At 41.9% G+C, this 12,022-nt stretch overlaps 1 protein-coding gene across 3 annotated transcripts in view; it reads left to right on the top strand.

Moving 5' to 3' along the window:
* The window catches only part of abcg4a (ATP-binding cassette, sub-family G (WHITE), member 4a), a 118,908-nt gene that overhangs the window by 22,826 nt on the left and 84,060 nt on the right, over positions 1 to 12,022 (top strand). For 2 of the 3 annotated variants that reach the window (XM_068054048.1, XM_068054049.1), the window contains exon 2: positions 10,548 to 10,785. In XM_068054048.1, coding sequence (XP_067910149.1) covers positions 10,548 to 10,785 — 238 coding nt within the window. Of the gene's footprint in view, positions 1 to 4,900; positions 4,955 to 10,547; positions 10,786 to 12,022 lie in introns of those variants that run through there. The other variant, XM_068054050.1, reaches the window with a different exon arrangement.

The raw sequence follows: 12,022 nt of genomic DNA, 5'->3' as shown, positions 1-12,022 counted from the left end.
CGGTCAACCAGTGTATGTGAGAATATGAGAGGCTAAGGTACTGTTATACTTCAATCTGTGTGTTTATGCTTTTCTTCATTACTGATTAAGACTTGTTTTATAATCTGATAATTTTGTTTATTAAAGAAACATGGTTGTTGTGTTTTATTCTGGGAAAAATAGAGTATATGATTAATCGTATCGGTAAGTGGGAAAATTTAAATATATGTTGTGACCTGTGGAAAAGTGTGACTGAATTAAAAGTGCAATGCTCCCACCTCGGTTGAAACATTAGTAATACCAGGTCCTCCAACATCTCCACCCTCCCTCGTCCTCCCAGACTATTAAATCCCCCTACGAAATACTTCAGTAGTCTAAATTCAAATACCAGGACACTCCTGTCAATAATACCAGAGCTTATCAGGCCTCCCAGAATGAAGGGCCTACTCCTGCTCACCTGATGATATGGGTAAAGTTCCATGCAGCCTTCTGGTACTTTATCCATCAGGAATTGTGTGGATTTAGTTGAGGGAGGAAGATTGATCAGAAAAACAAGTGGCAGTCCCTGTATTCCTTCAAGTAGTAGTGAGGGAGATCTGTGATGGTGGTGGGGTTTCATTAACATCACCACTCTTAGAACACAGAAATGGACTGCACGATGGACGAAGGGCTTGGGTGTGTTTTACATTTAGAAATCCAAAATCCTAATAGCAGTTGGCCACAGAAATACTCTATAAATTATACTCCAATGGAAAAATAGTTACTCTGATTATCCCTTCCCCAAGATGAGGACTGGTATGAGAAAACACAGACAGCAAAGAGGATCAATTTAAATTCAGTTCAGGATACTTTACGTTCTTATAAACTAAGAAACATTTAAATGAATGTTCTTTTATGTTTGCTGGGAGCATTTAAATCAGTGAAGGTGATTGATCTGAGCAAATGTACTTTTGCACAGACACACCCAACAGTACAGTAAACCTTCAAATACACAGTTCATACAGGATAGGAGAGCAAATGAGAAATAACGGACTCAGCATCGCCCTGCCAACTCGCCCCTTATTTAATTGCCCAATGGTCCCCATAAAGAGAACCATTAATAATGTACCGATATGTTCATGCATTTTTATCTCTATTACATCTTCTTCTTTGGCCTCCTTGTCTCGCGAGACAATGGGTAAGCGCCTAGAGGTGGTCAGTGGTTTGTGAAGCAGCGCCTGGAGTGGCTATAAAAGCCAATTCTAGAGTGACAGACTCTTCCACAGGCACTGCAGATAAAATTGGTTGTCGGGGCTGTTATACAGTTGGCTTCTGTCTTATGCTTCTGTCTTTTTTTCTGCCAACTGCTAAGTCTCTTCGACTCGCCGCTCTTCAGCCCGCCTTTATGGCTGTCCGCCAGCTCTGGCGATCACTGGCAACTGACTCCCACGACTTGTGGTCAGTGTCACAGGACTTCACATCGTGTCTGCAGACGTCTTTAAAGCAGAGACGGTGGGTCTGAAACCAGTGATGAGCTCGCTGTACAATGTGTCCTTGGGGATCCTACATCGTATGTAAACATACTTGTGTGTGTATATGTATACATGCGCACGATGCATAGAATTTGCATCACAGCATCAGGCCATTTGTTACAACTGGTCCATGCTGGTACTTATACTGCACAAGCTCCCTCTAGTATCTCCTCATTGGTCAGAAGATGCGGTGCAGTTCTCCAGTAGTTCACCTCTTTATTCTTCATATGTGAACCTTGTCAATGAGTGTTTGCAGACTATTTAAAATGAAGGCCATCACTAAAGATCCCAGTTTTCTCCATAACTGACGTCTATACACATTTACAACTGGGTTGTGTGAGTACTGATCAGGAGCAAGACATCTGGTTGATAACCCCCAGGCCATATGCACCTCATTCTGGTGAGATTGATGCAATGGATCAAGTAGAAAAAAATGTTCCATCAGCCAAAATTGTTTCTCCCAGTAAACGTGTTAAAAGTATGTTCAAAACAATGACAAACATAATGTTCAAAGAAGAAAAATGCTGTAGTCATCCCTAACTCAGCTTTCCCATTTATCATTATTTATTGAGACATAGCAAAAATGGTGGACAGGAAAAGACCAACTGATCCATCCAGAAAGTCCCACGTAATTGTAGTGTCTTGTGTCAACAGATTTGTGTGTTCTCATGTTAAGCAGTTGGGTTTTTCCATGCAAATGATAACCATAGATTTTATAAACATCAAAGCTGAGTTGAATATCATTTTACCATGCAGATGGGACATATTAAGATAAAGGAATAAATGAAATATATGTTTCATATGTCAGTTGCATAGTTGATCGATAACATTCATAAATTGTTTAAGAAGAAAAAGTTGTGAAACATGAAAAATATTGCCTTCCATTGACGTATCTTCTTTGGGCCTCCTTGTCTCAAGAGACAATGGTTAAGCGCCTGGAGGTGGTCAGTGGTTTGTGAAGCAGTGCCTGGAGTGGCTATAAAGGCCAATTCTAGAGTGACAGACTCTTCCACAGGTGCTGCAGATAAAATTGGTTGTCGGGGCTGTTACACAGTTGGCTCTCTCCTTGCACTTCTGTCTTTTTTCCTGCCAACTGCTAAGTCTCTTTGACTCGCCACTCTTTAGCCCCATCTTTATGGCTGCCTGCCAGCTCCGGCGATCGCTGGCAACTGACTCCCACGACTTGTGATCAATGTCACAGGACTTCATGTCGCGTTTGCAGACGTCTTTAAAGTGGAGACATGGATGGCCGGTGGGTCTGAAACCAGTGGCGAGCTCGCTGTACAAAGTGTCCTTGGGGATCCTGCCATCTTCCATGCAGCTCACATGGCCAAGCCATCTCAAGCGCCACTGGCTCAGTAGGGTGTATATGCTGGGGATGTTGGCTGCCTCGAGGACTTCTGTGTTGGAGATACGGTCCTGCCACCTGATGCCAAGGATTCTCCGGAGGCTGCGAAGATAGAATGAATTTAGATGTCGCTCTTGGCTGACATACGTTGTCCAGGCCTCACTGCCATAGAGCAAGGTACTGAGGACACAGGCTTGATACACTCGGACTTTTGTGTTCCGTGTCAGTACGCCATTTTCCCACAATCTCTTGGCCAGTCTGGACATAGCAGTGGAAGCCTTTCCCATGCACTTGTTGATTTCTGCATCGAGAGACAGGTTACTGGTGATAGGTGAGCCTAGGTAGGTGAACTCTTGAACCACTTCTAGAGTGTCGATGGATGGAGCATTTCGGACGTCCTGTCCCATGATGTTTGTTTTCTCGAGGCTGATGGTTAGGCCAAATTCATTGCAGGCAGCCGCAAACCTGTCGATGAGACTCTGCAGCCACTCTTCAGTGTGAGATGTTAATGCAGCATCGTCAGCAAAGAGGAGTTCCCTGATGAGGACTTTCCGTACTTTGGTCTTTGCTCTTAGACAGGCAAGGTTGAACAACCTGCCACCTGATCCTGGGTGGAGGAAAATTCCTTCTTCTGAAGACTTGAACGCATGTGAGAGCAGCAGGGAGAAGAAAATCCCAAAAAGTGTAGGTGCAAGAACACAGCCCTGTTCAACGCCACTCAGGATAGGAAAGGGGTCTGATGAGGCGCCGCTATGCTGAATTGTTCCTTTCATATTGTCTTGGAATGAGGTGATGACACTTACTAGCTTTGGTGGACATCCAATCTTTTCTAGTAGTCTGAAGAGACCACATCTGCTGACGAGGTCAAAGGCTTTGGTGAGATCAATGAAAGCAACGTAGAGGGGCATCTGTTGTTCACGGCATTTCTCCTGTAGCTGGCAAAGGGAGAACAGCATATCAATGGTGGATCTCTCTGCTCGAAAGCCACACTGTGCCTCAGGGTAGACGCGATCAGCCAGCTTCTGGAGCCTGTTTAAAGTGACTCGAGCGAAGACTTTCCCCACTATGCTGAGCAGGGAGATTCCACAGTAGTTGTTGCAGTCACCGCGGTCACCCTTGTTCTTTATAGAGGGTGATGATTTTGGCATTGCACATGTCCTGTGGTACTGCTCCCTCATCCCAGCACAGGCAAAGCAGTTCATAGAGTGCTGAAAGTATAGCAGGCTTGGCACTCTTGATTATTTTCAGGGGTAATGCTGTCCTTCCCAGGGGCTTTTCCGCTGGCTAGAGAATCAATGACATTACTGAGTTCTGATTTTGTTGGCTGTACATCCAGCTCGTCCATGACTGGCAGAGACTGGGCTGCATTGAGGGCGGTCTCAATGACAACATTTTCTCTGGAGTACAGTTCTAGGTAGTGCTGCACCCCGCGGTCCATTTGCTTGTGTTGGTCAGTGATTGTGTCCCCTGATTTAGATTTGAAGGGGGGGGGGGAGCGATCCTCTTGATGGTTGGCCCAAAAGCTCTCTTAATGCCATCATACATTGCTCTGAAGTTTCCGGTGTCAGAGGCCAGCTGAATATGACTGCATAGGTGTTGCCAGTAGTCATTTGCACAGCGCTTCTGGCTGCTTTAAGTGCTACGGATGTTAACTCGCTGGGGGCTTTCTTGTAGTTCAGCAGTGCAATGCGCTTAATGGCTATGACAGGTTCCAGCTCTTCAAAGTGAGATTGAAACCAGTCTACATTCTGCTTCACACGTTTGCCTTGGTGGTCATTGCTGAGTCATAGATGGTGTCTCTGATGTGGGCCCACTTGGTCACTGCATCCCCTGTAGGAGTCATTTGAAGGGCTTTTTCAAGTGAATTTAGAAACCTATGTAACAGCTGCGGATGAAAGATTCTGCTAGTGTTGATGCGCGGGCGGCCCTTCTGCTTGGAGTGATGCAGTTTCTTTGGTTTGAGTCTAACCTTGCTGCACACCAGGGAGTGGTCGGTGTCTGAGTCCGCACTGTGGAAGCTGCGTGTGATTTGAACGCTGTTTAAAGAGGCTCGCCTTGTGATGATGAGGTACAGCTGGTGCCAACGACGTGATCTTGGGTGCCTCCAAGAAGCCTGGTGATGGGGTTTTTCTTTAACGTTACAGTTAAACTATTCACTATTAGTGCTATTGAAAAGACTTCGCTTGACTTGCAGTCTATTGCTATGTTGTATAGCGGCATATTCATTTGCAATGTAGCTTGCAGGCCAGTAATACCTGACAACATTATTGCTTTCAATGTTCTTTTCCACCTGCTATCAGTGCATAATACTGTGGTACTGAAAGCATCCTGTAGTTTCAATTAGGTTCGAGTGAGGAGTCACATTCCTTTGCAGTTAGAAATTAAACGGCAATCTGTTGGGAAGGAGTAATCAATCCCCTTGAGGAAGTGACTTGTCCTTTTTAGTTGTTTTAACAGCTAGGTGCCTCTCCTCTAAGGGGAACCTCTTAATAGTCACTGGGGAGCAAAACTGCTTTTGTTTGATTCCTCTTTAGGTACTAGTCATTTGGGAAATGCAACTGTATGCATTAAGAAACCCAAGTGGAAATACAAAGCACACATTGTAGAATGTAGCAGTGGTTTGCTGAAACCAAGCTGAGGTTTTATATAGCTATAGTTTCGAAGAGGAAGAGAAAACATATAAGGAGTTTGACAGTTTGGGACTTGAGGAAGAATGAGTTAGAGCAGGAGACTATAGTTTTTTGGATCTCACTTGAATAAACTTCACATATGCCAAAATGTTGCCTGAACTTTCACCAGAGGAGGGTAATTGTGCAATCAATGGGGGCAGTGAAAATTTTTATTGATCACAAAACATTAGATGTACTGCAGCAGAAAATCCGGGGAAGGAATGGAGATGGCGGTGATGAATGCTCGTAGAATAGATTTGGATAAAGAAGGCTCCTAAGCTCAATCTTACTGCTTTCTCATCTAACTACTTCTAAATGAGTCCTTCTTTCAACTGTTCTTCCTGACAACTTGTTCCAGCTGTTGATTGCCACCTTCCTGGCATATGTCTAACCATGTCCTTTTTATAATGAATGCTGAATCTGTGGTTTCTTGTCCTTCCACCATAACAAATCTGAAAGTACAGTTTCAGGTTTCTCTATCATTACTGACCCCTTGGAGACATCACTTTTTGAGGCTGTGTCTGAAAGTTCTTTTTGAGCTTCATTTTTTTGTTTAACGCAAAACATAAATTTACATTGCTGGATGTAAGGATAGTTTTTGAGTCATTGATGCCACAGAGTATTCTGTTCACCAACCCACAAAATTGTCTTGAGAGGTAATTTACCAGCTGATATAGCATCTTCACTAGTTCCTTTTATAGATCACAGACCTAGTAACAGATGCCTAAACTTACATTGTAACTTGTTAAAGGGGTCAATATCTTTAAGAAATGTTCAGTGTTTGATGCCTTCAATTGCATTTTTTAGACATTTGGGTGTGAAATCAACATGAAGGAAATAAAGCAATGTGTCTTTGGAAGATACAGATATCTTTGCAACTCCTTTTAATAGTGTGAGAAGTGTTGTAATGCTAGTCATTAATTCTGTTTCTCATTTTCTGTGATTTAATAGGCTCCTCATCTTCCAGTAAGTACAACTCAAGGCTGCAAATACGATCATTAGATACCTTTTCATCTTGTAGTAATTGCAGAATATTTACCCTAGCGATTTCAAGGTGACATTTATTTTGTTCTAATATGATCTTTCTTTCCTTGTGCTCGTTTTCCATCTTTCATGGAAAAAGTAAAGAAAGACATGCATTTGTACGTTTATTACATCTCTCAAACATGTCAAAAGGTTTTACACAGAGTGCCTTAATTTGAACTGCCATGGTTGTTCCATTGTCACATACTAAAAAAAATGTACTTTTTAATTTTATTTTTCTCACTATTCCTTTAGCATCTCACCTATGTTGGATGTTGTTCACTAACTCACACGGGCATCCTGGCTGTTGGCGCATGCTGCTGTTGAGCTGTGCAATGCATAAGATGTGTGTGAATTCCTGTTATGGGAATGAAATTCATCTTTCTTCCTTTTATTCTCTTGAGCTTGCCATGTGGGTACACAGATGTTACTCCATGGTACAGTGTGGCAATACACCAATGGGCTGTACCATTGCCAACCTCTTTTCACAAACTGCCAACAGCCTTGGTGAGCAATGCTCTGATTAAGGATGTGCTGTGGGTTCAAATTCTGATCTTTCTTTTTTGACACACTTTGACTGACTTCACATCTTTGCTCACTGGATATTCCTGCAGACAGACTGACCGAATTCCTGGATGGCTCATTATGTAATATGGCACTGAGCCACACAGTTCCATGTCCACTAAGCTGGCTGAAGTGTTGTGAAGGCCAAAGTTGAGAGACAAGGGCTTACAATAGCTGTAAAATTTAATTAAGTCAGAGGCTGATCTGTACCACAAGCCAGGTTGTGCAAAGTGGAGGAAAGCTGAAGGCTGATTTTTTTTTTTTTGATTTTTAAAAAAAATAAGAATAACATTGTGGGAATGATATGTTGTACTTGGAACTTTCTCCAAGAGGCATCTTATATATCATATCTCCCTCCCTTCCTACTTCAGGAGCCAGACAGATAGCTACACACTGAATGGCCTCGAACACCACTATGAAAGGTTTTTGATTTGTGTTTGGGATGAGTCCGTTTCCTGTGCAGATAGGCACTGCTGTTGAGGGTGCAAGACTCTCCTTGCCTTTCTATAGGTTTTAAACCACCTGCTGATGGGAGGTGCAGTGTGTTGCAGGGAGCACTCCAGTTAGATTTTGGTTTTCACTGCAGTTTTCTAACAGAAGGTATGGCATTTACTGTGCCATTTTGATGGGCAAATGTACACAGAAAATTTAGTTTTTTTTCATTCATTCCACAGGATGTGGGCTTAACTAGTAAGTCCAGCATCCCTAATGTGTTCATGAGAAGGTGATGGTGAGCCACCTTTTTGAATACAACTGAGTGGCTTGCTAGGTCATTTCAGAGGGCTTTTAAGGGTCAACCACATTGCTGTGGGTCTGAAGTCATACATAGACCAAACTGGGTAAGGACAGCAGATATCCTTCCCTACAGACACTAATAAAACACATTTGATTCACGACAGTCTGGTGCTTCATGGTCACCATTCGTGATACTAGCTTTTTATTCCAGATTTATTTAATTAATTGAATTGAAATTCCCCCGCTGCTGTGGTGAGATCAGGATTATTATGCCTGAAAGCTAGATAAACACATGAGTGAGAAAGGATATGCTGATAGGGTTAGGTGAAAAGGGGTGGGAGGAAAGTCACATGGAGCAAAAACACTGGCATGGATCAAACAGGCCAAATGTCTTGTTACTATGTATAGAAAAACTACAACACTTTTTTAAACTGGTGACCTGGTCCAATCCTCACCTACCCTCTCTCACCTAACTTCACCTAAAGACAGCACTTGGTCTTGATTCAATGTGTGCAATGCCAGCACGACTTTGGCTTGATGTATATTTTAATATTTGTTTTATCTGGCAAATTGTTGGGAGAATTGCAATAGCTTCTACAGCAGAAACAGCAATGGTGCATTGTTCCTTGAAGTTACCAGCATCATAGAATAAGTGAATTGAAAGATAGTTTACAGAGTGAGTATGTAATTACGCCATGGTTGATGCATTGAATACACAGATTCTGCCACAGCAAGTTGACTAGAATTCAACTGTCGACCACTTCACAAACACTCAGGGCTAGAGTCGACGAGACTGCAGAAGTCGACATGGTGGCATCTGAGCTGAACTTGAACAGCTGACTGTGTTCCTTTAGCGAACTACTAGAAAAGTTCCCAGCACAGCAACTCTGACAGATTAATCAGATAAAAAACGCCCCGTGCATTAGGCTTTGAGTACATTATTCACTTATTATCTTTAATTATAGTTTAGCTAAACTGGGATAAATGTATTTATGAAGGTATGTTCAGAAGCTCTTTAAGTTGCAGACAAAAATACCCAAATCTTTGTAGCTGTGCCAATGTTATCATTTGTTTACGAACTCAACACAGACAAAGTCAGCAGAAAACAATCAACAAAAACCTACGTTTTACGCGTAATTAGTTACATTCTTAAAAGCCCCACTAGTTCTGGATGGCATCTGGCAATGGATTGGCTGTTTTGAAATCCTTTAGTTCAATAAATGTAGGACATTGAGCAATCCAAATCAAGAGGTCTCCTAATGGGAGGTGAGATGATTTTTTTTTTTAGTGATTATATACAATGGGAGTGAATAGAAAGTAATTTTTTTAAGAGTAATTGCATTAATACAGCTGCTGACCATATCTTTGACAAGGTCGCAAAGCATTTCACACATGTTGCATTAAATGACTTGTTAAATAGGAAGATGAGCAAGATACTTTGTGCATTGCAAGATCCCATAGCCAACTTTGAGCTAAGTGACCAGTTTGCTTTTGAGAGAAATGTTGCCTGGGCTATCTAGAAAAATTTCTGTTCTTTAAATGGTGCAATGGGTTCTTAAACACGGATCTAAATGCGTAGAGATGGGGTTTGGATTTAATGTCTGGTCTAGAGGGTGCATCTCCCAACAGTGTAGTCCTCTCCCAGTACTGCAACGGAGGCTGAACCTATTTCTGGAGGGAGGCTTGAGCCCACAATCTTCTGACTTAGAGGTGAGAAAGTTACCAACTAAACCAAGCTCGTTTGGCCCTTTGGAGTTGTATGCTGGGGCTGGGATCAAAACTTGGCACCAGATCAGCAAAGATGATCTCCATTACAACATGAGGTGACGTCACTGATCCACAGGAGGGTCATTCAGCTTTTACTAGTGTCATTTCTGCGTCATACTCTGCTGTATTCATTCTGCAATGCGGCCCAACCCCCCGACCCCCGCTCAATTTTACGGATACCCATGTTCAGGATTGTGAAAACCAAGGAAAAACCAAAATACTTCTCCTGGTAGAGCTCACACCATGCAGAAAAATACTGGTTGACTTGCATGTCCTATAGGTACAAAGGACCCAAGTCATTTTTATTGGAAACTAGGTAGGAGACATTAATAATAACATCTAGGCTGCTGGACAAATCCAACATTGGTTTCTTCACCAGAACTGAGCTGTGGTGTGATGGATGTTCAGTTTACCAACTTGCAGCGTGCAGGACTCAATACCAACCTATATACTAACCATAGAAACATTTAAACTTCAATGTATCCTGATTTGTAGTTTATAACAGGAACCTGTGCATAAAAAACAATTCCTATCTTGTTGCCCATCATTGAAGAAAGGAACTTGCATTCATATAGCACCTTTTTCAAATAGGAACAGGAGTAGGTTATTCGTTCCTTCATGCCTGTTCTGCCATTTATCCCGATCATGGATGATCTTGGGCTGACAACCTCAAGACATCTCAAAGCACTTTACAGCCAGTGATGTACTTTTTTAAAGTGTAGTCGCTGTTATAATTAGGAAAACATGGCAGCTAATTTGAGCTCAGAAAGCTCCCACATACAGCAGTTAAATAAATAACCAAGTGAAAGTGCTACCACTGAGCCAAGGCTGATACCAGTTATTCTATTATTTGTTTCTTTTGTGGAAGAAGCATATTCTCAATGCATTGAAGCAAAGGACAAACCCTCATTCATCCATTCAGATTTAACCTTTTTCCGTCTTGTCCCACAGCGTGGAGTGATGGCAGAAAAGCCGGTTGATCCTGTTTGTGTGTCAATCGCTTTAGAAGATGCTGTGTGCAATGGAGGGTCCCAAGATGCACCTCTCCTCACCACACACCTCAAGAAGGTGGAAAACAATATCACAGAGGCACAGAGATTCTCCCACCTTCCCAAGCGCCCAGCCGTGGACATAGAGTTCAATGACCTCTCCTATTCTGTAAGTGAAGGATCTTGTTGGAAGAAAAGAGGTAGGGGAAGATTTATATTGCTTCTTCATTCTTTTGTAACAACCTTGTTTTTTTTATTCCAGAGGGCATGGAACAGGGTTAGGTCATTCAGTCCCTCAAGCCTGTTCAGTATTCAATTCGATCAAGGCTGATGTGTATCTTCACTCTATTTACCCACCTTGGTTCCATATCCCTTAATGCTCTTGACTTTAAAAAAATCTATGAATTTCAACTTTGAAATTTTCAGTTGACCTAACATCAACAGCTTTTGAAGGAGGGGGGTTCTAAATTCTCATTATCCTTTGTGTGAAGAAGTGCTTCCTGACATCTCTCCTGAATGGCCTAGCTCCAATTAGTAGGTAAGACTGACTAGATTCAATTAAGATCATCCAAAGGGAAAAAAGATGCTACGCTGCTTAACTGCATAATCCAACTTAATCCACAGTCGATAATGGATTGCTTTTTAGTGCAGAATATCTTGAGACTGATACTCAAAAGGAGAAGATCCTGTCTGATCAACTTCCTGATACCTTTTTAAGGAAGTGATAAGGAAGGAGTTGTAGAATGTTGCACACTAAAGGCTATTATTGTAAACTTGACACATTAGAGATTTAGGGCAAACCAAAGGATTGAATAAGAAATTGTCTCAAGCGTAGACAACAAGAAGTATCTATAGAACGAATTATGTCTGAATGGAGGGAAGTATTGAATGGGGTCCACAGGGGTCAGTAGTGGAACCACAGTTGTCTCCAATTTACATAAATGACCTGGATTGAAAAACTTAATCAGATTCTGCAGATGACAACAAACTAGGAAGGACAGAGGAAGCAGCAAGTACAGAATGAGTTGGATAAAATATGTAAGTGGGTGGATGAAATCTAATGTCGACAAATGTAAAATACTGCATGAAGGATGAAAAAAAAGGAAATGTGGCCTCCATGAATGATGTTGAAGAACTATAGTTGATTTGGCTATGCCTAAAAGTGAAGCAAAAATAGGCTTAGAAGTCTTAGTAGACTGCTCAACCAGTTGCTCTTAATAGAGTATTTAACTACGACGTACAGCAACAACATGTATTTGTATAGCGTCTTTACTCAGACCTTGGATATTTTACTACGCTAATCAGGAGAGACTGGAAAGGAGGGAGGCTTCTAAGATGTGTTCTTCCACAAGATCATTAATGGAATGAAAAGGCAAATCTTGCTTTGAATTTAAATAGTGAGTGTTGAATAAAAGAGACCATAGATTGAAGCTAGTA

Source organism: Heterodontus francisci, chromosome 22 (genome assembly GCF_036365525.1).
Source record: "Heterodontus francisci isolate sHetFra1 chromosome 22, sHetFra1.hap1, whole genome shotgun sequence".
In the NCBI taxonomy this organism is placed as follows: Eukaryota; Metazoa; Chordata; class Chondrichthyes; order Heterodontiformes; family Heterodontidae; genus Heterodontus; species Heterodontus francisci.
Note: the sequence above shows the minus strand (reverse complement) of the source record. Positions and strands in the feature narration are given on the sequence as shown.